This window comes from Schistocerca piceifrons, chromosome 4, assembly GCF_021461385.2.
Source record: "Schistocerca piceifrons isolate TAMUIC-IGC-003096 chromosome 4, iqSchPice1.1, whole genome shotgun sequence".
Taxonomy (NCBI): domain Eukaryota; kingdom Metazoa; phylum Arthropoda; class Insecta; order Orthoptera; family Acrididae; genus Schistocerca; species Schistocerca piceifrons.
Genome location: NC_060141.1, coordinates 391011908 through 391038659, shown reverse-complemented (window position 1 = coordinate 391038659; position 26752 = coordinate 391011908). Strand labels below are relative to the sequence as shown.

At 38.8% G+C, this 26752-nt stretch overlaps 1 protein-coding gene across 1 annotated transcript in view; it reads left to right on the top strand.

Moving 5' to 3' along the window:
* Positions 1 to 1921: 1921 nt before the first annotated feature.
* The window catches only part of LOC124795279 (helicase SKI2W), a 150118-nt gene continuing 125287 nt past the window's right edge, over positions 1922 to 26752 (top strand). The window contains exons 1-5 of the mRNA XM_047259224.1: positions 1922 to 2109; positions 2354 to 2533; positions 7453 to 7681; positions 15129 to 15427; positions 19297 to 19467. Of these exons, the coding sequence (XP_047115180.1) occupies positions 2086 to 2109; positions 2354 to 2533; positions 7453 to 7681; positions 15129 to 15427; positions 19297 to 19467 (903 nt within the window). The 5' untranslated portion in view covers positions 1922 to 2085. The remainder of the gene's footprint in view (positions 2110 to 2353; positions 2534 to 7452; positions 7682 to 15128; positions 15428 to 19296; positions 19468 to 26752) is intronic.

Below are 26752 nucleotides of genomic sequence, written 5' to 3'. Positions count from 1 at the left end.
AAAAATTTTCAGTGTTGCTCTCGTATCTGTTATTGATTGTTATGTCTGCCAAGCACACGGGGTCATTCGCCCCAAAACTGCGTTCGGCCTTGAAATGAAACAGAAAGCCACAAACTTCTTGGTATAATTTCATCCTGTAAATAACCTCATTTCGTCAGCGAAAAAAGGTCCTCTGCTAGCATTATATTATGTTCATATGAACAATGTATTAGCACGTATAAAACAATGGGAAACATAACTAGAGCATCAGAAATAGTAAGTAACATGCTAACAACGCAATATGATAGTGATTTTCGCCTGAATTAATGAAAAATCGATTAATAGAAAGGTTCTGTTGTTTGCATAAGAGAAACTATATAACGTATGATACATATAAAATTAGCAGCACAAAATAACTGATAGCATTATGTAAGGTATGTGAGCAAGTGTATAACTATCTTATTTTCTAAATTAGTATTCTAAGCCTAATTTTCAACACAGCATTAACGAACAACATTTCATGGCTCAGATACGTCGTGTATATTTAGTTATATATTTAACTAACGTAAAGTTTACCGTAAATTTCCGCAAAAGTTCTTTAAAGCGCCGAAAAAAAAAAACGTCACGGCAGTGCATCGTCGCACACAGCAAAACTGAGTATCTGAGTGCCCTATGGGTGAGTAATGGATCCTCCACCATACAGCTACGAAACAACATAAGGGAGCGAAATGCATCTCACGGAAACATTCGTGTACACATTAACAAATGATCGGCTCATATCTGCTTTCCACACATCTAGCGAACGCAATCTACGTGGCTGTAGATAATTGTGTATGACTACCTCGCTAGAGATTTTTAAGCGACATTTACGCTTGGTCCTTGATTATGTTTCTGTACCTCTTTAGCAGTTATAAATCTTATCTCATAATTGCTATTTGATCAAAGTCTAACTTAGCTTAACGATATACTGTCAAAGAGTTTAGGTTGTCTCATTACTAGGTCTACCTGGACTTCCAACTGACGCTGCGTCTCGTATACGCAAAAGTTGTTCAAAATGTTCAGCAGCGAACCAATAAATGTCTCTGGGTTGTTTACGGAGAACTTCTTTCGCCAAGCCTTCCAGCACCGCAGCAAGACCAACTGGAACTCCCACAGTCAGCATGTTTTCTCTTGTTCGACAAAGCTTGATGCTTCCTGCTCATGAGAATGAAAAGAGACTACAGTGCGGTGTGCGATGAAGGAAAACACGAAAAGTGAAAACAAGATCAACGCCTACAAAAAAAATTAATAGCAGAATGTAATTGGCGTCATGCGTAGGTATTTGTATGTGAAGTATTTTGTTATGTTTCTAAATCACCAAAAAGAAGAAGGAAAGTGAAAGTTTCGGCTGCATTAAATCATTAGTTTAAAGCGTGTATTTATGTGAACTCTAGGAAAACCGATAGGTTCTACGTGCGGAACTTAACGTATAGCATTCATTTCCCGTTTGTAGCGTACCTTCGTAACAAATTTACGTGATTCGAAACAACGCAAATTTGTCCTTTGACGCTCTCTTCGTTTTCGAAGATGATGTTAGTTCTTTATCAATATGCCTGGAATAACGTGATTTACAGCGTGATATTGCTGTCTGGTCAAAACACTGTACTCGTTTAAGTATGCGACGATGAATACCAGGCAACGCTGCTATTGATCAAACACGAAACTAGAGATCACCGCCAAAACGATGTATGTAAATGACCATTTCATTGAAAAAAAGGCGCACGCGTTTCGTAAAACGTTCTTAAATATTCTTCTGTCGTTGAATATTGTTTCAGAATACATGCATTGATTTTTTAAAATTACGTGAACAAGCAATACGAAGCGCTGTCACAGTGCGATAACGATTTCGTAAAAGTATCGATACGCCTTCTCAGTCCGCAACCAGAATATCTCTGACACAGCTGTTATAGACATGTGTTTCACCGGCGAGCGATGTGGAGCTATTAAAACAGCAGAAATGATGAACTGAAAAAAATAAATAGTTGATTGTTACGTAGAAACGTTGTAGTACTTCTTTTTGAACTACATAACTCAGTTTCTAACTACTCGTTAGATTTGGTGCTTGCAATGGTAGCTGAACCGGAAGTTTCGGTAAATAACGTAGCAAGCAACACTTCAGATTTTTTACGAACATGATTAATTTTAAATATTATGCATGCGTATATGCTTTGCAAAAAAATAAAGTATTCCCGAAGTATTGTACTTTATATTTAATGTCATCTGTCTTGTGGCTGCATGTAAGAATGAGAAAAGTAGAAACTTAAGTTTATGTTCGTATTATATTCAGTTCAAGAAAGTAATTTACGGTGGTTCATAAATTCTTGCTTAATTCCAGCTGCCTTTCGGGCCACCTCCGGTGCTTCCAGATGTCACCAAGCAGCTGCAGGAGTATCTGTTGTGCCCTGACAGATTACCCATACATGACTACCGCAATGCTCAAGATTTTTGGCCAAGAGTTTCGAATCCACGTTCGTTGTACCATTACGACTTGTCCCCCATCGGTACCACTCTCAAGGTACTAATTATATTCTTCCAGCAGTTTTGTAAGTTTCTTTACCCAGAGTGTGCAGCAGCATCCGTCACTCCCACCCCCAAATGTTGGTTTTGGTGACAGATTGATCTGTAGTGCAGCCCGAGGTCTATCTTTGACCTAAAGGTGACTGCTTGATTGTGAGTTGGCGAAGCCAACGAATGTGAAAGCCACATAAAGATTACGGTAATAAATTGACCGGCAGGGAGCCTAATTTTAATTTAGTTTAGTTCATTATTATCCCTTGCATCACTCACATGATACAGAAATTTTCGTAATACTGTAAAGCATATACACAGCCCACATGTACAAATTAACATTTTACAATGTATAAAAAAAATTGATCAATGTACTAATTCAGTGGTCTTATTTATGGTCTCTGAACAAATAAATAATGATCTGACATATGTGCAGAACACTTTGAAAAACAAATTTATCACATCATTTAGAGTGAAAGGAGACTACAAACAACATATAAAATTTGCAGTGAGAACAGCATGATTCAAATGAAGTGAAGGAAATACAAGTATTAGTTAGTGATTTAGTTATTCAAGATATTTCTCTCTGTTATAAAAACAAGTATTTTTATAAATTCTAACTTAATTTTTCCCTCATATTCCATTCCTCGAAGCAAATTAGCAGAGCATTATCCAACTTTAGTCCATAACGACTCCACACTGTACTGGAAAATGGAAGGGGGGAGGGGGTCCAATCATGACTTTTACCCTTGCTATTACAAACATACCAGAGTACCTCATAAGTACAAAAAAATTGAAATACTCCCTGTTATAAAAGACAATTCCCATATTGTGTAGATCAGATAAGCTGATGTTGGGGAGAGGAGTCAGCCACAGAAGTATAGCACATTGTACTCAGTAGTGTGTTCTGCTAGTAGGCAGTTAACTTTACTGTGTACCTCAGTTTGACAGTGACTGTTCTTTCAGGTGTACAGTTGTTTGCTGTTCATGTCCATATACAAGAGGCAGTGCAGGAAGGGGCTCTTTCACAGTTGGTTGAAAGTGGTTGTTGAGACTTTAAGGGACATTTGTGGATGTTAGTTGGAGGGTAGTGCCTCCCTGTGAAGGCCTTAATAAGATCTCCATCAAGGGATTGATCCATAGGCAACTAGACAATATTGGAGCCATTTTTTAATGTGGGCGAAGGTACTGTTTATGATTGATGGGCTTTCTAAGAGAAAACTGAATTTTGCACACATAAAAAGTCTATTTAAGTATACCTCTTACATAGTACACACTACAGCTGCCACCCATTCCATACCAGAAGTCCAGCCACCCATGGGTGTCACATCTGTAGTGATGAACTGTCCGTCTTCAAATATACCAAGGGTCTCACTGAGGCCTTCACAGTCCAAAATTACCCACCCAACATTGTACTGAAACAAATCTTCCATTCCTTATCCCTCCAGTCATCTACCACCACCTACATACTCACCATCCAGCCACAGAGGAGCACTCTGCTCATGACTCAGTACAACCCAGGACTGGAGCAACTGAATTGCATTCTCCTCCAGGCTTTCACCTACCTCTCATTATGCCCTGAAATGAGGAATATTCTACCCATTATCCTTTAGCCCCACCCACTGTGGTATTCTGCCACAAACCAAACCTATGTAATACCTTCGTCCAGCTCTACTCCTACCCTACTCCCAACCCCATGCCTCATGACTCATATTCCTGCAGTAGACCTAGATGTGAGACCTGTCTCATATGTCCTCCCACTGCTATCTGCTTCAGTCCAGTTACAAGCCTCTCTTATCTGACTAGAGGCAGGGCCACCTGTGAAATCAGACATGTGATCTAAAAACTAAGCTGCAACTACTGTGCTGCTTTCTACAAGGGCATGTTATTCAACAAGCTGTTTGTCCGCATGAATGGCCACCAAAAAATTGTGGCCAAGAGACATCTGGACCACCCATTTTCTGAAAGTGCTGCACGACATAATGTGCTTCTCTTCAATGACTGTCTCAGAGCCTGCACCATCTGGATTCTTCCTACCCACACCAGCTATTCTGAACCACACAGGGAGCTCTCCCTGCAGCGTATCTTCCCTTCCTGTCACCTCCTTCTCCCCCCCTCCCCCCCGCCCCTTTCCTCCTACCCATCTCCCTTACCTTAACATTTGCTAGTCCCTCTCCTTCACCTACCTATCCCTTTCCCTGCTCCAACTCCAATACTATACAGCCTTCTACTCCTTCAATGCACCAACTAGTCTTTTCTCCCCCTTCTCTACGACTCTTCTTTGCCACTGCCCTTCCTTCCGTAACCTGTTGACTGCACCCAGTAGGCTTACCCTATCACCACCACATCCGTGCATGCACTCACAAGCAATGCTACACTTTTCCCCACCCCTACCCTGCTCTCCGTCCCGCATCCCTACCTGCTATCCCTCCATCTCCCTGCCCCAGCCTCCTTCTTGCCATCACCACCCCCAGACTGCTTTCCCATCAACTGCAGTTGCTGTACGCAGTCTGGCTTCAGCAGCCAGAGGCATGTGAGTTGTGCTTGCTTAAGTGTGTGGGTGTGTTTTGTACCTCAGAAGAAGGCCTTTTGGGTGAAAACTCAAATGTATAGCAGTCTTTTGTTGTTCCTATCTTCAAATCAGTGTCTTATCAGCATGGTAAGTAGCAATCTATCCTTTTTGTAATTCATTTGGCTTCAAACAGATCTCGAAGAGCAGAAGAGAATTTTACGTAAAAACCCACTTTGTCTTAATAAATTCCATAAAAGCTTTTGATGGTTGTGGTGGTGATGGTGGTTGTGACGGTGGTGGTGGTGGCGGCGGTGATTTCGTGTGGCCAGGCAGGTCTTTCAATTGGACGTCAGTTCAGCAACTTGTTTGTCCCTAACCAATCCAGTTATCCAAGTGGGGTAGGTGACCAACAGTTGAACTTGGAATCCAAACCATGTGTCATTGAGAGGCAGAGTAAAAACAGTCTGTGGTCCGACTGGGTTTTGATCTTGCAGCTTTTGGGTTTCATGTCACATGCCTCATTGCTAGACCACCGGGCCCAATGGTATAGCAGATAGCAATTCTGAAACATAATGAAAAAATGGACAACCTAAACACTTGAATCATGTTATCCAAGATATGTATGACATGGTATCTCACACATCAGTACCACCCCACAGGTGTCACAGTTGGCAATGGAGTTGCAAGTTTCTGTCAAGTGGTGATAGTGGTTGTGCAGAATCCGGCAAACCCAATGGTGCCTCCTGTGGCTCTGGACCTACTAGCACCCTCTGTCACCGCAATATAGGACAACTGGCGGCGGCCACGTAGCCCATTCACACTTGGAGTCTCTTCGTTATGTGATGCTATGCAGATGCTGCCAATTGTAGCTCTACCACCATTGTTCGTACTTTAGTTCAGAGAGGCTCTTCCTTGTTGACATTGAAAGCTCGACACTGTTTCTTGCTGCATTCATTGCAATGACACTCTGTACACATGGGAAATGTAAGTTAAGTAAATCTTCTGTACTGTGTTATCTTGTTCGCTAAGCATTTCAGTGCCTGTTCAGCTTTCCTACAACAACAGTTGCTGCACTACTGTGCAACCCACCTTTCCTTACCATTGTATATGAAGTTGTACACAACACATGCAAAGACAAAAATTGTTTACATCCGGCATAAGTTAATAGAAGAAATTCTGATTAATCGAAGAGTATACCAAGGTTACAGAATTAGTAACTGTATGGAATATGTGCACCTGGAGTGTACTTAAATAACACTAAATACATAAATACTATTCTTTTTGCAGATAATCAGTTCATCATACAGGATTATGAGGATGAGCTTCAGAAAACATTATGTGCACAAAATATCATTTCTAAAAGATATAATTTTGGTATATAGGACAAAAGCAAAAGTTATGTTGTGGCAAGGAAAATACACATCAACCAATGGAACAAGTTTCATCTTTCACTTATCTGGGTTGTGATTTATCTTTTAACAATGATATTGAAGTGAAGAAAAAGTTTCATCTGTTTCAATACATGTGTGAAACAATTCTGCAAACATGAAAGGGTAATGTGAGAGAAGAGACTTGAACTTAAATTTTCTAAAATTATGATTTGTCAACATTAGTGTACCGAATCGAGATTTGGTTGAATAAAACAAATTATTGAAAGATAATCCCTAATAGACAAAAATATAATAAATAGTAAGCCAGCAATTAAGTGTATTCTCATTGAATGATAGAATTTCCCAAAATGATAGAAATTGGGAAAAATCACATTTTAGAAGGGAGGACAACAGAATTCCGAAGCTTGCTCTTAAATATCTTTCTACCAGAAGACGAAATGTTGGTTGGCCCATGAAGAACTGGCAGGAAAACTGAGGTCAGAACAGGCTGATAGCCTAAAATCGGAAGAAGAAGTTAGTTACTTTTAATAGCAGTCTAGTATCTGAATCTGAGTTGCCAGCCTATTGTTACTTCCAATCTGTTTCTTGTATACTTTGCTTTTTGAATTTGAAACACTTTTTCTTTCAACATACATCACTCAAGTCTGTCACCACATTACGTTGTTTACATCCCACAATATTTTCCCCAAGGCATCTTGTCAACACTGTCATGTAGTGGCTGCTGGTAAGTAACAACTGCTGCGTGCATACAGTAATTACCAGGCATACCTTGATGATACTGAGTAGATGCCTAGAAGGAACACATGAGAGGTACACAACCTGATACACTGGCATTCCTGAGGACCATATATTGAACAGATCCCTGGGAAAGCTTGATGAGTCACAAGTTTTTATTCCTTTGAGAAACTATACTACATACCCTTTATCTTTCCTGTTTTCTATCTTTGCAGGAAGTTTATAAATCTAACATTGTTATTATTTGTTTCAAGTTTAATTTGTGTTACTTTTATGTTTTTGTTATAGGTGGAGAGAGATCCAACCACTGGACGTCTTCTTCAATTTAGGGAAGTCTCTGTTGAAGACACGGGGTCAAGTGCAAGGAATTCCCTGTCTTTCCGACGTGCTCCAGCACCAACTGAATCGGTGAAGGGTGATTCAAGTAACTTCCCTTTCATTCCAGGAGGATTCCCAGATCTCTCAACTGTTTCAGAACATGACAATGGAACACAGGAAGAAATTAATTTTGAGGATGGTAATTATTTATGATTGTAAAATATCTTCTTGTTCAGACTAAGCTTTCTGATACAATTTTGTGTGTTTTGTGTGGCTGATTGTGTGTGGAACAATTTCACATGATCCTTTTTTTTTCCTTCTAAATCTGTCTGTGACAGCTAGAAAACCCCATTTTATAATCAGGGATGAACACAGCAAACAGTCATATATCAATCTGTATTTTGTTGAAGATCTAGCTATATTTCAGCTGCAGTATACCATTGTCAATGCTAAAAGAAAAACATAGGAATCGAATCGAACCTTAGTACTGATGTCGGCTTTGTTGTTGCTGAAATCTAGCTAGATCTGTAATAAAATACAGGCTGATATCCAATTGTTTGTTGTGTTCATCCCTGGTTATAATCATTTCATGGTCACTGAGCACAACGATTCCTAATGGAACCCACACGATGAAAATCTTATTTTTCTGGTATTCTGTCCCCATCTGTCCTTGCTTCCCACAATTTTTGTTTCATGCTGAACTATTCTTTTGTTTTAGTATCCAGTCCATATCAGATGTGATGTTTTTTACTTGATTCATAAGCAAAAATGAACTAAAATTTCATCTGGACCGTAGTTTCAGCTACAGATTTAATTGAGTAGATAAAACTTGTGTTTTGTTTACATATTACAGACCCACTTCATTCCTTCCTGCATTGTACAAATACTATGAGAAGTGTGTAGATGGTAGAATATAGAGACAATTTCTTCATATTCACATCGGCTTGAATTCCATAAACCCATGAGTTCTTAAAGGTCTAAACATCTTAAAGTGGTTTGGTGGAAGACACTAACATATTTTATAGAACTTTTTAAATTTTGGCTTATTAGTATTGGAATGTGATGTGGTAGGTTCTACCCATCCATTCTACATAAATGCCTTCTACTCCATCCATTTGGAGATCATTGTAGGACAAACTTGGCTAATTATGCAGTATTAAAGTTTTTTGCCTGTAATATTTAATTTTTGAATTAAATGATAAGTAAAAGTGGTATAATTCGTTGGTATAAATGTTAAATATTGAAAATTAAATTTCAGATACAAAAAAAGCTTTTTTAAAATAGTGCTAATTTACTGTATTAATAAGAACTCAGGCAATTTCACAACACTACTTGGATAATTTCGCAGTAGCAGTTATGACTCTAAAAAAATACTTTTGTGTCATCGAAACATGATTTAATGTAATCAAATACATAATACACTTAACATTTACTGTATTTACTATTACTAAATTATTATAAATAATGTAATCAATGGTAATATAATTAATTAATTACATACTTTATCATAAAAATGAATAATAAAATAAATAAAATTAATTACTGCAGTCATACAAAATCTTAAAATCAGAAATTTAGTTGCAGTTAGTTCTTAAAATCGGAAATGTGATTCAAGTTAATCATAATCAGCCTCAGTGCACAGAAGGCATGTGAACTGAGCATGCTACGCCTTCATTCTTTGGTAAGACAGATGAAACTAGCACTCTCACTTCAAATAACAAATCCACTTTTAGCAATCATTGTCATTTTCGTAATTCCCACCACACGACAAACAAATGTTGTCATCCTTTCCTATATTTCTTATTAATATTCTCTGTACAGGCATACACCATCTTGTTGAAGGAACTACTTATGCACACGCTTGCTGTTTTCCCATTCTAGCTTTTTGAGGTGCTCACTTTTCCTTGTTGCCTCTCTGCTGGCACATTCCCCTTTGATTTGGAATTTTCTCTGTCTGCTTCCCTTTCTTAAGGGGTCTTTAGGCCTATTGCAACCAACATGCCTTCATCAGCAATAACTCTGGGTGAAGTAGCTGCATGTTTCCTCTTTCTCCATGATTTTATGGATTTTGGGAGAGGCACGTTAATTTCCTCCTGGATATTTTCAGTTTGGTCTATTGACTCTTCCATCTCAGATGGTACATTAACAACAGCTCCTTTTTGCTCTGCTGATACGCATCCATCTAGTTTTCTTTCAGGTAGACTTGTCCAACATTGTAGGTCTCATGAATGTGGGAAACATTCAGACACCTAGAATGGCATCTCTATTCATGGGAAAAATTAGTTTTGGAAAAAACACTCTTGATGGTGGCTGGAGTTACAATTTTGTCCATGGACTTCTCGAATAAATGGTAAAAATCCATGCTTGTAGGCTTGTAACAACAAGCTTTCATTAAGTCTCTCACATTCCTTTTCCAAGACATTTTTAGAGGAGCAAACATAGACATATCACACAGCTGTAAGATCTGAGTGGTGTGTGATGAAAAGGTAACAAAAATAGTGCCATTTTCTTGTCTGAATTTTAGAGCTTATGGAGAGAGATGGCTAGAATGTGAGTCCGTCATTAACAGAACAGGAGGATTGTGGTGAATGAAGCCTCAAGAACTCCAAGAAAATTTCTGAATTTATCCAGCCATTTTATGACACTGCTACCTGGCTCAGTAGAGGAGCATTTTCCTTCAAGCTATTGGTGACACAAATCCCCTTGAAAATAAACGTAGAAAGCACTGCTTGTCCCATAGCATTGGCAGCAATCACAATTGTCGTGGTCTCCCACTATTCAGCTGTTGTCTGCTGGTGGACACATTTTGCTCAGCTTGTTCACCATTGAAAATCCCATTTAATGTAGATTCCAAATTAGATTTGGCTTCGTCCTGAGCCCTGTTTTCTCATACACAGTACTTAGAACATCATAAAAATCTTTCAAATTAGAACGATTCGAAGCTGTGGCCCTGCGATATGATAGATTTTCTGGCTGATGTAAACTTAAGCCGTATCATTTCTTAAGTGAACTCCACTAGTCCCAGCCTGCGTTGTCTCTTTCTTCCCCAAATGGGTCCCCGTGAGGTCTCTTTGATGCTAATTTGTTAGCATAATACCGCATATCATTTACCAACAATATGAAACCCAGTTTGTTAAAAAGGAAGGGACATCCCTTTTTCACAAGAGCACAGTCCGCAGGATCGGCACAAACTCTTAGTCTATCCTTTAGGGTGGTGTAGGGTATGCCACAATCTTTACTGGATCTATAAACTGACCAGCCATTCTTTAACACTGTACAGCTTCTTCCAAATCCTTCCTGCAGTACTGTTTTCCACATTTGCCTCTAGGTTTAGACATCTGTAACAAATTAAATTGACAAATACCTTAAGCCTTCCTTTACGAATGTCAGTTGTTGTTGTTGTTGTTGTTGTTGTTGTGGTCTTCAGTCCTGAGACTGGTTTGATGCAGCTCTCCATGCTACCCTATCCTGTGCAAGCTTCTTCATCTCCCAGTACTTACTGCAACCCACATCCTTCTGAATCTGCTTAGTGTATTCATCTCTTGGTCTCCCTCTATGATTTTTACCCTCCACACTGCCCTCCAATGCTAAATTTGTGATCCCTTGATGCCTCAGAATATGTCCTACTAACTGGTCCCTTCTTTTTGTCAAGTTGTGCCACATACTCCTCTTCTCCCCAATTCTATTCAATACTTCATCATTAGTTATGTGATCTACCCATCTAATCTTCAGCATTCTTCTGTAGCACCACATTTCGAAAGCTTCTATTCTCTTCTTGTCCAAACTATTTATCGTCCATGTTTCACTTCCATACATGGCTACACTCCATACAAATACTTTCAGAAACGACTTCCTCACATTTAAATCTATACTCGATGTTAACAAATTTCTCTTCTTCAGAAACGCTTTCCTTGCCATTACCAGTCTACATTTTATGTCCTCTCTACTTCGACCATCATCAGTTATTTTGCTTCCCAAATAGCAAAACTCCTTTACTACTTGAAGTGTCTCATTTCCTAATCTAATTCCCTCAGCATCACCCGACTTAATACGACTACATTCCATTATCCTCATTTTGCTTTTGTTGATGTTCATCTTATATCCTCCTTTCAATGCACTGTCCATTCCGTTCAACTGCTCTTCCAAGCCCTTTGCTGTCTCTGATATAATTACAATGTCGTTGGCGAAACTCAAAGTTTTTATTTCTTCTCCATGGATTTTAATACCTATTCTGAATTTTTCTTTTGTTTTCTTTACTGCTTGCTCAATATACAGATTGAATAACATCGGGGAGAGGCTACAACCCTGTCTCACTCCCTTCCCAGTCAGTATTGCATTCAAATCACAAAAGCACTTTAATTTGGCATAACATCATGTAAAATATGTTCTTTTATTTTATTCATGCGCTCCTCAAACTTCTTTATGTGCCCGCCAGCAGCACCAAACTCATTAAGAACTTCAGTACCAGCAAAAGTGAATTACGAGCAAACTGTTGGTGTCAGAATGGTGAACAGGACCTTAAATTAAACAGAGAACAGTGAAGAATCCATCAATAAAAGTCTTATACTTACACTTCAGATTATATCAGCAGTATCGATTAAAAAAACAGAAATTTGTCACTGAACACATGCTACACTGAAAATATTCTCAACCACACTGGAAAAAATTCTACCGCAGCCACAAGAATACGCTCCGGTAGCTGGTTTCTCGACCACACACTGCTGATAGGTGCTGCCATGTGTGGTGCAATGTTCGTACTTAAAATCAGTTCATACAATTCCATGGTGAAAGGATATGTGTGGTACTGCGAAATTAGCCGTACTACAAAATTAGCTGAGTTTGCCCTTTAGGGGAGACAGGAGCCTGAATGAATATATGAAAGAAAAAGCACCGTGCCAAGTTGTTATGCAAAGCCTAGGGAACTGCTCTTAACCATTAAGTGGATGTGCATACAAGGACTAGTTTACCCCATTAAAAAATACCTTCCACTGATCCCTCTCAGCTGATAATGAAACCTACTAAATTTCAAAATGTAATGTAGTACAGAAAAAAACACACACACCAGATTTGATTTTGAAGTAACAGGCATTATCAGTTTCATTGCATCAAACACACAAAAACAGATAAAATCAGTTAATTAAACTTGCTAAGGCACAAAACACTGTGTGTCCAACTGCTCAGACACATAGAAGCACAAAACTGTAGGATCCAAGTCAAAGTCCAGAAAACAGAGGTACACCATGCCCCTGATGTGGACAACAGCACTGTGGTGGTCATAAGCAATGTGCAAGTGCAGAGTAGCACTTACCCACTGCACCCTCTGGCTGACAGGGCTATGGATGAACTGAAGTGGCATCTAAGTGTTGCTTGGTCAGATGCAGTGCTGTAGACAAACTGGTGTGGTGTATGAATCTATCACGAGATCAAACACAGTAGGTTTCATAGCAACATTTTTATGTAGTCTCAGATGAGCACTGAAACTTTACAGATAATTCCATTGATGGGTCTGTGAAAATGGGACATTATCTATCACTCAGCAGTTTCCACTAGCAATGTTTTTAAGATGTGGTATCTAGACATCGTACACTGGTGCTCGTGAAATTTGATAAGTGCAAAAGTTTTCTCTAAACCATTCACAAAGAAATATCTTGCAGACAGAATGGCGCAGATCATCCAAAACACCTGTTGTGCACTATAATAGCAAGGAAAGGATTTTCAGGTTGCATGGAGATCGATGGAGACTAGATGGCTAACATTATGGCTGTGAAAAGAATGATTTACTATACATCATCCTCTTGGAAGTTATTGCATAGCTGTTAACGAGAAAAGTCATCTCTGTCGGAGAATGAGTCACACAGATGAAAATTTGTGGTTTGACAAAGAAGAATAGGTCACTGCCCTGAGCACATTGCCAGCTCATGTGGCAGAGTAATACCATGAGAAATGAGCAATTTTTGGCCAAGTGAGACTTGATCTCTATTTTAACCAATGAAGAGAGAGATTTTAAAATTTTATGTATCATCTTGTGTCTGTAATGGAATTTTGAAGAATATGATACAAATTTCAGATTTTTACAATATTTTTCATTATATTTATTTGTTTACAAGGTAGTTCGTTTTATTTGTGTATTTAGTAGTTCTTTTTTCATTATATAATGGTGTGTGTGTGTGTGTGTGTGTGTGTGTGTGTGTGTGTGTCAGTGTATTTGCTGCATCTTTTATTTATTACACATTAATGGCAGCAACGTACATGCTATCTTGTGCCCTAGCCTGATCAGCTAGTACTTGACAAATAACTTCACTACAGTAACTAAGTTTCCATAGAGGAAAACAGGAAAAACCATGTGGTGTCATTGATTTTATTAAGGCCTTTGATAATGAAGATGATAAAATGCTATGGAGGTAAATACAAACCCTTTGGTAACTTCAGTCTTACCTCCAGATCAAAAAACACATGTTTTGTTTCAGAGTAAGACATTAAAATTAGTATATACTTCATTGCTGAAGTCATCAGTCCACAAATACTGTAAACATGAAACTTCCTGGCAGATTAAAACTGTGTGCCACACCGAGACTCAAACTCTGGGCCTTTGCCACAACTGCAAGGAATACGATAGACATCCACCACAAACTGAGATTGTCCTTAATGGGACCTAAAAGGACCTAATCTTAGATTGAGGTCAGAAAATACATTTCACATCATATTTCTGCAAAATACGACCAATATTTTTGGAGATGCTCCCTGCGCAAGGAAGAAAGGCTGTAGACCTTGTTACCAACTCATTACCATTGCTCAGCTGGTGTACAGTCGGTCACTAGCACAACATGTCTCATCTGTCTTTCAGTATAGCCATTCTGATGGAAGGTGACCTCAATATGAATTAATTCAACTGGCAGACTCTCAGGGTTTGAAATGACATGGACCCTTTGAACCAAGATACGAAGTATCCCTTGACGTTGAGATGGGTGCTGACAGCTATCAGCCTGTAGATACAAGTCAGTGTGAGTAGGCTTCCTATAAACAGCGTGTCTCAATGTACCATCAGTGTTCCTCCTGACTAACACATCAAGGAAGATAAGGCAGCAATACTTTTCCACCTCCATCATGAAATGAATATTCAGGTGGATTGAATTCAGATGTTATAAAAAGGCATTCAAGTTCTCACTGCCAAACAACAAAAGTATCATCTACATATCTGAAAAAAACACATAGGTTTCAAAGCCACCGACTCGAAGGCACGTTGCTCGAAGCCTTCCATAAATAATTGTGCAATAATATGTGACAATGGTTTTCCAATTGCATCTCTACCTGTCTGCTCATTGTACTGGTTAGTGAATAAAAAGTGGAAGTCAACACATGTCAAAATAGATTTATTAATTTAACACCAAACCTAACATCAGTTAACCATAATGAATCAGACAGAGTAAAATGAGTGAAGAGAGAGACCAATCACATAGTCATTCAAATGCATTATCTCTAATTGACGGATATCTGCCAGGTTGATTATGTGATGCTCACACTAACTAGTGGACTCAGCAGAGAAAATGGTCTTTGATACCTTATTGAAAAGAAAAAGCATAATATTTTGCTACTGTTGATAAACAGGGATTATATAGTAACTATGGAAAAGGTTGTTTTTTTTTCAGATTTGTTGACAGTGGCTCCAGGCTTGGACTATGGAATAGATTTCATGCCAGATGGTTTTACTCCAAGAACTGGAAAAGAAGATTTTCCTGCATTGCCAAAAGTGGAGGAAACTAAACCCATTGCGGAAGTAGAGACAGAAGAATCAGAAGTCAATCTCATGAATATATTGCAACAGGAGGAGCACCTTGTAGATCTGTGGAAGGAGGCAGAATCTGAAACAAAAGTTGAGAAAGATGACAAAAATGTTGTTATTCGAAGTTTGAAAATAGAAGCAGAGGATCTGAAAGTTATTCCTGAGGTAACGTAACTGTATTGTTTTTCCTGATTACTGGAATCTATAAATGTTATATTTGTATACATATCTATGAAACATGAAATTAAAGATTTTATGTATGAACTGTTACTTTATCTACAGCCCCCCCTCCTCAAGCAACCATACGGTGCAGTGCAGAGGCTATCACATACCACTGTTAGTCATTTCCATTTGTGTTCCACTCACGGATAGATTGAGGGAAAAATGACTGTCTATAAGCCTCCATAAAAGCCCTAGTTTCTGTCACCTTATCTTCATGTTCCTTATACAAAATGTACATTGGCGGCAGTAGAATCGTACTGCAATTGGTCTCAAATGCCAGTTCTTCTAAATTTCCTCAACAGTGCCTCACAAAAAGATCATCATCTTGCTAGGGATTCGCATTTGAGTTCACAAAGCCTTTTCATAATATTTGAATGCTGATCAGATGTACCAGTAAGAAATCTAGCAATCTGAATTGCCTTTATGTCTTCCTGTAATCTGACTTGTTGGGGACCCCAAACAGTTGAGGAATACTCAAGAATTGGTCCCGCTAGTCTTCTATATACTATCTCCTCTATCAATGAACTACACTTTCCAAAATTCTCTTAAAAAGCAAAGTTGACAATTCATCTTCTCTATTACCCTTCAATTTCATATCACTTTACAATGTTACACCTGGATATTTAATCAATGGCTATGTCAAGCAGCATTTGAACATTACAGGATTGGTGTTTTCCTACTCATCCAGATACAGTTACACTTTTCCACACTGAGAAAAGCTACCATTCATCACACCAAGTAGAAGTTCTAAGACATCTTTTATCCTCCTACTCAGTAATGATACATTCTGTATACCACAGAATCATCAGCAAACAACCATAAAATGCTACTCATCCTGTCCTTCGGATCATTTATTTAAATAAAGAATAAGAACAGTCTCATCACACGCCCATGGAGCACTCCTGATGATTCCCTTGTTTCTGATGAACCCTTGCGATTGAGAACAACATACTGGATTCTATTACTTTAGAAGTCTTCGAGCCACTCGCATATCTGGGAAACTAGTCCATATGCTCGATCCTTTGTCAACAGTCTTCTATGGGGCACAGTGTCAAACGCTTTCTGGAACTCTGGGAAAATGGACTCAAACTGTTACTCTCATCCGTGGCTCATAGGATTTCATGAGAAAAGGGCAAGCTGAGTTGCATGCAGGTGATGGTTTCTAAATCCACATTGATTTGTGGACAGAAGATTTTCTGTGTTGAGGAAATTTATTACATTGAACTCGGAACATATTCAAGAATTCTACAACAAACTGATGTTAAGGATATTGGTCTGTAATTATGCAGGTCCATTCTTATACCTTTCTTATATACAGAAGTCACCCCCACTTTTTTTCCAGTCACTTGGGAGTTTGCTCTGGGCAAGAGACTCATGATATGCAAGCTAAGTAAAGGGCCAATGCCACAGAGTACTCTCTGTAAAATCAAACTGGGTTTCCATTTAAACCTGGTGACTTTGTTTTTAACTATTTGTATTGCTTCTCGGTGCCAGGGGTACCTATTTCTATTTGCTCCATACAGAAGCCTGTGGGACAGTCAAATGATGGTTTGTTTTTCTGATCCTCTCGTATGAGTAATTTCTTAAATGTGAAATTTAAAACTTTAACTTTTCTTTTGGTTTCTTCTATTGCCACCTCAGATTGATCAATGAGTGACTTTTTTATTCAACCTGCTTTGTGATCTTATGTAAGACCAGAATTTTCTCACATTCTTGGCAAAATCTTTTGCTAATGTATAGTGGTGGAAGTAGTTGTGCGCTTCGTTCTTCTTAAAGATGCCCAAATTGGTAATAACTTTTAAGTATTGATACTTGTGCATTACTTTTTGAACTGAGAGTGCAAAAATCTCTGTTTCTTCACAATTTTATGAATTTTATTATTAAATCACAGTGGGTCTTTTCCGTCCATAATCCACTTATGTGGTGCATTCATCTCTAGAACACAATTTGCCCTCGGTGTAAACTTTGCCCATAATTTCTGTGTGTCCATCATATTGGAATTAAATGATGTTCATTCATTGTGTAAGTGGGGTGCAAATAACTACTTATCTACTTCTTCTGGCATAAATACTCTCCTAGATTTCTTGATGGACTTGTTAACTTTAGTAACCATCATCACTATAATGACATTATGATCACTAATCCCTGTCTCTACTAACACTGTAGATAAGTTTAGTCTTGTTTGTAACTGCAAGGTCTAAACTATTTCTGTTGCATGTGGGTTGTGCAATTAGTTGTTCAGGGCATTTTCGAGAAACACTTTTAAAAGTACTTCGCAAGACTGTCCATACCGCTTGCAATGAATCCACAGGTGTCCCCAGTCTATACTTGTTAGATTAATGTCACCTTCAACTACTTATCTGGGCAACTCTGCACTACCGAACACGGACTTTCTCTGAATGATTCTACAGCAGTTATGGTGGAATCAAATGGCTGGTAAAAACTTTCAAAATTGACATGAGTTCACCTAGGCCTGCCACGTGTGTCCAGATAATTCAGCAATCAGACTCAGTTTTGACCGCGACATGCATTATGTTTTTGTTGACAGCAGTGAACACTGCCCTTCCTACATCATATAGTCTGTCTTTTCGATATACATTTCATGCCTCACTAAATATACTAAAAGTATTATTTATCTCAGTAATAACATTGAAATTCACTTTGAAATGATAACTGAAATGTAGGAACAAACATCAAGTTCCTTGGGGGTGTTTTTTTTATTTGGGTCAGGAAGCATGTTGAGATAGTGTAGTATTGTGGTGGCTGCTCACAAAAAGTAGGAAATTCAGAAATGAGTTCTGAACCTGGTACAGATTTTCACTCATCAAATTAGTACTATTTTTTTATGTAGGTATTTTACTCATACAGTAAGTTGTCAGGTTGTAATTCCCCAGCTGTTTATATGAGTTTCACCATTTTCCTCGTTGGTTGCAAGAAATAGAATACGATCCATATGTTTTGATCAATACTTTGTAATGTCAGTGGATATTCCTGATATATTTATTATTCCATCTAGAATTTTCCATTTTTGTTATGTTGTATAACTTCATATATTTTCAGGTCTTTTTTGTGTTATTGTCATTAAATGCTTCGAACAGCTTTTGTGTGTCTGCTCACAATCACACATTGCTGTTTAATGCTAATCATGTATTTCCCACTTAAATCAAACAATGGAAAATCCAGGATGGAATGTAACAATATTAGAGAAGAAAAGTTGCTACTCACCATGTAGTGGAGATGCTGAGTCGTGATAGGCACAACAAAAAATGGCCAAAAGCTATAATTGTGTGAATCTTTTTGTTGTGCCTATCGTGACTCAGCATATCCGCTATATGGTGAGTAGCAACTTTCCTTCTCTAATATTGTTATTTCCCCACTTAAACAGTCACAAAATCAAATTGTACTTCATTAGTTTCATTAAGTAATTAATGATCATTTCACTTAACTTGATCCTCATTTTCTGTAGCTTTAAGCTGTAGATATCATAAGCAATTGCTCTTATGCACAATTATTTTGCTAATTGTAGTGCCTAATAGTGTATGTGTCAGAATATTAAGGCACTCGTGATTCAACTGTTGTTTCTATAAGCCAGTTTCATCATTATTGTCAATACCATAATGACTGTTGCCACTAAAATTCTTGATAGTTGCTTGGACATATTAATTGTAGAACTAATATGAATTGCATATTATTTCAAGTATTGAGTAAAGGATTTTTTTTTATATACTATTGTAAATTTTGTAAGAAATATATTTATAAAAATACACTTTACTAAAAAATACCTACATGAACTTTGCCATTTTATTTTATAGAAGGATAACATCCCAGTACTGAAAATTACAGAAACAGCACCTATTAAACAGCCAACAAAAACAAAGTGGGCTGAAGCTGTGGACGTCACGGTGCCTGTTTCAGATTTCCACCAGAAAATTCCAGATATGGCACATAAATTCCCCTTTGAGCTTGACAACTTCCAAAAGCAGGTACTGTTCTTTATTTTGCTCAACATTAATTCTTTTTACATTCTGACTTTGCATCTTCTTAAGTAGCATTTGTACAAGGTGACAATTAATAAACTCTACAAAATAAAATTATCATAACTTCTGAACGGTTTTTGTTAGGACATTCAAACTGCACAGTTGGCTGCAGGGCATGATGGGAATTAGTATGCACAGTATGGTTTGGTTTAGCAATGAAGCTCTCTTTCATTAGGATGGGTTTGTCAGTAAGTAAAATTAGCACATTTGGGGGATTGAGAATCTACATTTTGCAATTGAGAAGTCTCTTCACCCTCAATAGATGGCAGTGTGTTGTGCAGTTTCTACTCATAGAATAATTGATGCAATCTTCCTTGATGCCATGGTGACTACCAAAAGGTACGTGAAGGTTTTGGAAGATGATTTCATCCCCATTATCCAAAGTGATCCTGATTTCGACAAGATGTGGTTCATGCAAGACGGAACTCAACCCCATTGAAGCAGGAGAGTGATGTCCTGGAGGAGCACTTCAGGGGTCACATTCTGGCTCTGGGATACCCAGAGGCCACTGGCATGAGCCTCGATTGGCCACCATATTCTCCGGATCTGAACACATGCGACTCCTTTTGTGGGGCTGTATTAAAAACGAGGTGTACATCAATATCATGCAAGACGGAACTCAACCCCATTGAAGCAGGAGAGTGATGTCCTGGAGGAGCACTTCAGGGGTCACATTCTGGCTCTGGGATACCCAGAGGCCACTGGCATGAGCCTCGATTGGCCACCATATTCTCCGGATCTGAACACATGCGACTCCTTTTGTGGGGCTGTATTAAAAACGAGGTGTACATCAATATCCGCAAAACCATTGCGGAGCTGAAAATAACTATTCTAGAGGTCATTGACAGCATCAGTGTTCTGACACTTCAGCGGTCATGCAGAATTTCGTTATTTGTCTGTACTACATCATCGCCAATGATGGCAGCCATATCAAACATGTCATAACCTAAATCTGAATATATGTAGTGATGTTTACATATTGAGTGAAGTGTGTGCACACTGTTGTTTGTAACTAATTTACATTTTTTTTTTTTTTTTTATAGTTCAATAACTGTCATCTTGAATCTTAGCTGTGTACTTCAAATAGTCTTAATTAAAAATGATCTTGGGCATTACATGCCAAGGATAAATGCATTTGTGACTTCTGTGCCCTGTAGCACAATTTCACTCTTCATTTTTCTGCCAATTTTGTGTGACTCTTTCCAGTTTATGAACTTGTTACCACTCTCTACCATCCATATTCACAAAATGATGAACTAGATAATTAATACTATGCAGACATCACTCTGTCAGCCTTATAAGCACAGTTCTTTGGATGTGGAAATTGATTTGCATTGGAATTACAGCCCTTTTATCACGGAGTTCTGTTGCAGATATTAGTGAGGTCATTGAAGCATATGGAAAGGTCGGAAGGATATGTATTGACTGATATAAATTTTGGGCACTAAACAGTGAGCTCAGCAGTTCCTGTTCTCAGCATAGCAGTCACTACAGTTAAAATTAAAGACAAAGATTAAACATGTAAAACACAATCATTAAAATATTGCACAAAGTATTGCTAAAACATTTTATTGTAGAAATATTGCCAGTTGATACTGCAGTTAGTAGGATGAATCAGCAATCCAGAAATACATTAAAATCTCTGTCCAATAAAGTATTGTAGGGACTCTGGCACCACACAAAATTTCAATATTTTTCTCCACCAGATGTTAAGATGTGATGACTGTCAGTGTTATTCCACGATCATTCCATTTCAGTGGATCCCCATGCAGCAAGAGTAACTGTATGTCATTGGGCTATGTCTGACGCAATGGTGAGTGAAGATCACTTCATGCCACCTTTGAGATTGGAAGGAAGTGAATGATCATGATAATGGTAGTTTGACTGACTGCAGCTTGTTGTTTCTCATTTCCTGGCACTACCTCTCCCACTATGTTTCTTTGTTACCCATGACTCTACAGCCTCTGTGTGGATATTACAGTGAACTCTTGTGTTTACCTGGCAGCTTGCTGTCACTGCTCAGTTAGCTATCTTATTTCCCTAGATCCCAGTGTATCCAGATTCGTCCAGCAGAATTCCACCTAATTTTTCTGCCTTTGTAGGAAATAGGATAGTGTCTTGGACCATCTGAACTATCTTATCTGCTGGGTACATTTGCTGAATGACTTGCAAAGCACTAAGAGAGTCTGAGCAGACAAGAAATTTCCCCAATCAGAAATCTCATTTGCTTTAGTATCTTATTGACCTTCCAGAGCTCTGTGTTCTACACTGAGAAGTGACTTGATAATGGGATTTTATGATTCAACTGCCCGTTCTCTGTGTGGCAGATAGATTTGGCATTGTCTGCGGCTTGTGAAACAGCACCCAGTAATGACCAAAAACAATACTGCAAGCTGTGTAAGTTGAAAATGGCATCAAAGGAACTCCTCTTACAATGTGTTTATTCAATACGGCAGACAGGCCAATTTCCCAACTCGTGGAGGGAGTCCATTTTGATACCTATCATCGAACCAGAAAAAGACGGAACTTGCCTCAGTAGTTACCAGAGCATCGCGTTAATGAGGCGTGTAGGAAAGACCCTGGAGCAAAACGTCAACCATCTTCTGGTTTAGATACTAGAGCCCAGGCAGCACCTTAGCCTTCTGTGTGGATTCAGGTAGTATCAATCCACTGTCAGCAGCCTGATCCTGTTGAGGCAGCTATCCAGCAGACTTCCCTAAGTAAACAGCATTATACTGGTATATTCTTTTACATCAGTAAAGCATGCATCACTATTTGGAAACACAGTATTCAAGGGCAGCTCCAGTGACAGGGCTTCCATGCCCACCTCCGATTTGTCATTCAGTCCTTCTTATCTAAGTGCTTTCTTTGGTACAGAGTGGTGACATGCTGTCAGATATCTTTGAACAGGAAACGGTGTTCACCTGGGAAGTGTTTTAAGTGTTACCCTCTTTGCCATAGCCATAAACAGCATAACTTTTACAGTAAAGGGTCCTGGCCAGTGCTCTGTATTTGTGGACAAGTTTGCCATTTTCTGTTCCTTTCCAACACAACAATAGTGACTAATCAGTTGCAATGTACACTGAAGAGGTTGGAGGAGTGGGCTGCAAAGATGGGTTTTACATTTTCTGCAAAGGGATGAAGTTCTACCTTTCAAAGACTCGTGAGGTTTCTGGGTCTCATTTTTATTCCAAACTGTCCCAGTTACCACACCTAAAGGATAAGAAGGCAAGGATCCAGAAAGCATTGAATATCTTAGAGTGTCTTAGCAGCAATAGCAACTCCACTTTCATAGGGCTTTTGTGAGATTGCGGTTAGACTAAGGGTGCACAGTATACAGGTCAGTGAGACGTTCTTACATGAAGGTCGCTGACACTACGCTCCATGCGGGGATCAGGTTGGTCATGGGCGTTTACAGAATCAGTTCCATACCCAGTATCTGTGCTGAGGATGGGGAACTGCCACTCACCATCTGGCCGCAACACCTTATGATGTGTAAAGCATATAAGATCCTCGTTGCTCCAAATTCACCAGCGTACCATATTGTTGCTTGTCCAGCTACAGTATGCCTTCTCTCCAGTCATCTATGAGTAACGAGGCTATTTGGGATCTACGTGAAGTTTGAGTTGCAGTCACTTTACGTTGGGCAACTACAGGCCCAAATCCAGGGTATTAACTGATTACCACACTGGTTACTGCAGAGGCCCAGTGTAATTTTTGCTAGAGAGCGGTGCAGGAGAGGTTACCCTCATGCACATGTTTTGTAATATGATATTTCTAGCAGATGTAATAGTTCAGGATACCCAGAACATCCTTTTCCATTTACAAAGGCTGGGAAAGAGGTGTCTTTCTGCTGGATGCCAGGGCACATGAGTATGGGGGAACAAAATGGCGGATGTTGCAGCCAAGGTGGAATGTCATTCCATGTGCCATGCTATCACCCTGTTGTTGAGGTACAGAGTCTGCATCAGTGAAAAGAAGAGCGCCAGGAAACGACGGAGAATAAACTGCATCTGGGCAAAGTCCTCAGCTCAACCACGGCTATCTCCTTCCATCCATGCTGACAGAGTGAAGTCCTCCTCAGCCAGCTTCGCATAGGGCACAACCCTCTTTATTCCTGTGAAGCTATTTTAGTTTTCCTCCTGTCTTGTGTTTTAATTAACACTTTAGGACATCTGACCATTTAAATGTGATCTAACACGATGTGATCTAGTGTGATTGTGCTGTTGATCATGGGTGAGGTGAGGGGAGACTGAGTGTAATTTTACCTCATATTGCTTTTTATTTCTTTTATCGCATTTTCTACATTTTAACCATACTCATTTCTCTTAATTTTTGCATGAGCACTGATAACCTTGTTGTTGAGTACCTGTAACTTACAAACACAACAATTGAGTGATTGATGCTGATGCTGCTGCTGCTGCTGTCAGTGTGACTGATATGCAGTAGCAGTCACACAGCTGAAACCCACACTTAAGTGGATGCCAACTTCATGACTTGCTGATTCAATGTCCAGCATGTCCTCATGGCCAGTATTTATATGCACCAGGGTGGGCTTGTTGTCGGATACTCAACACAGGTGTAACATTTGCCACTTTTCGCAACACCATCGAAGTGTCCCAGGTTGCAGTAACTTTGTTGGTCATTGACCAGACAGTCAAGCTGCAGCTCCTAGGCAGCTGTTGTGGCATACTGCTGTGCCAACTGATTACAGCAAGTAATAAGATTTCAGCAATGAGCCCCTGTCTTGGCTCACACCATTATGATATATGTACTCTCACAGGTGACCTTACCTCTGATAGATTAAAATATTCCTAGGTCAGGAATCTGATAACCTTGATCTATCAGGCACAAATGACAGGCATAGCAAGGTGTTGGAAATGAATGTGACATAAGTGTGGAACAGGAAATTGCATAGATTGGGCGGGCACTGGAGTTCCACTTTGATAAATGGTGGGTGGAGATTTCTCCTTTCAGGGTATAATGAAGGGTAGAGGATATGGTTAAGTTGTTCCAGTCTGAAGTGGTTGCTTTTTCCTGTCACAATCTGTTCTCCAGCACGTACAATGATCACCATAACAATGACTTGTGGGTTATTTCTTTCAGATGGTGTTCAGAGATAGTACCACAGGAGCTTGTAATACAAATGACTGTTCCATTATGCTTTTCTGTCATTCCTTTGGCTATACAGCAAGCAGGCATTTTAAAGCTGTGTAAAAATGTATCTAGAGAAACTGCGTAACAAAAACCTCACACTTATGTATTCAGTTAGCCAGCTGTAATGAAACTAATTTGGTGTTCTCTGCTGTTTTTTTATTCCTCTCATAGTGATAGTTTTTGGTATGTTGACAGTGTTTCACCTAGTTGGTGTGCAAAAGGATACATATTTGTAATACTGTATTAAACTTCCATATTTTTTTAATATTTTTATTTAAGTTTTGTAATGGTACAGTACTGATCTGGCAATAGGAAAGAGCCACATCAAAAACACAAAATTGCAGTATTAATTTTGAGTTTCATTGTTTATAGAAATCAGGGGTGGAGCGACATGGGTCAACAACAGATTTCTATCCCAGACTACATCAAAACTGACTTTTTATATTTCTTCATCATGCCATATACAGCATATGAAAATCTAGCAAAGACATATAAATGTAAACCTCTGAGAATTTTGATCACAAGATGGAAAGCATATTACCTGCCAAGCAATGTGGTAATTACTATATAAGGCTGTTGAGTTAATCAGGGAACATTAGATATAAGTAATAATGGTTATAGGTAAAAGAAAATTAGGTTCCATTTGCATTGGTGTGGTTGTGATTTGTGTTGGATATTTTGGGGGGGGGGGGGGGTCATTAGACAGCTGCTTGTGACGTCAGACCAGGCAGGTGCTAAGAGTCTGCAGAGCAGTGCAATGTACCATGGAGCTCAATCCATGGCAAAGTTTCATGATCATGGGATTTGGTAACTAAGGACATTTATGTACAAAGCAGAACTGAATTTGAATGAGAACCATAAGGAGAGTCTATTCATGTTATTATGTGGTTGTATGAACTTATTGTCAATCAGAAGTTAAACCAGTTTGTAGTTGTTTGTGGACCTACCAGCACCTGTTAATATTAGTCATTTCACAGGAAAACTCTGGTGGAAGATGAGGTCTCTCCGAAATGAGCAAGACGACCACTTACAGATGGAGAGAACACTCACATCAATAAGAATTAACACTTCACACTGAAAGTGAATTTATTAAGCACAGTCAAAAGTAAAGACAGAGCTGAACTGCCTGCCTTAGCAGAGTGTCCTCTTATTTATGCATATACAGAATGTTGTAGTGAATTCCAATATTCTAGAACCTTCAAGAAATTCCAAATCTTAAATGATAAATAACTGCAATCATCCCCCTATCCACAAGCAGGTGGTAATGTTGTTATAAGAAAGGTGGATGGAACAAAACACTTTACCCTTGAAACAATACCAACAACAACAAAAGGATCAATTTATGACAGTAGTTTGTTCATCTTTCCAAACAACTGATTAACTGAACTTGCATAACACTTTTATTTCCATATTTTTATGAACATGTTGCATACATGACATTGTCGAACAGTGGAAACTCCAGGTTGGAATATCAACAATATTGGGACATACATGATCAAACTTAAAATTTTAGTTCACACATTGAATTGTACTCCAGATTATTAATAAGTTTACTGCGACTGCTAGCAAAAATAGTTTTTGATTGGGAAATAATACATTAGCATATTAATACAAGGCTAATACAGAAAGTAAGGTTACATTAATTTTTTGAAGTACAAAAAATGAAATTATTTTAAGAAAATTTACATGCATTGTAATTTAGGTCTTGAATTATTTTTCCACATAGTCAGCATTTACCTCAATACATTTTGTCATCTGTGGGACCAGTTTTTTTAATTCCTGTGTTACAGACGTCTCCTGCCATCTTTTTCAGCCAGTTCTTCACTTCAATTTTCACCTCATCGTTGCCAGAAAAGTGTTATCCCCAAAGGTGTTCCATCAATTTAATGAACAGATGATAGTCACTGGGGTGTGAGATCAGGGCAGTGAGAGAGGTGGCTTAAAACATCGAAGCCAAATGAAGTCAACAACCCTTGCAGTGCATGAGGGGTGTGCAGACACAGTCATGACAGATGGTGTTTTGCTTCTGTCTTCATCATGGATTTCCGTCCTTCCAAAATTGAAATTCCTTACC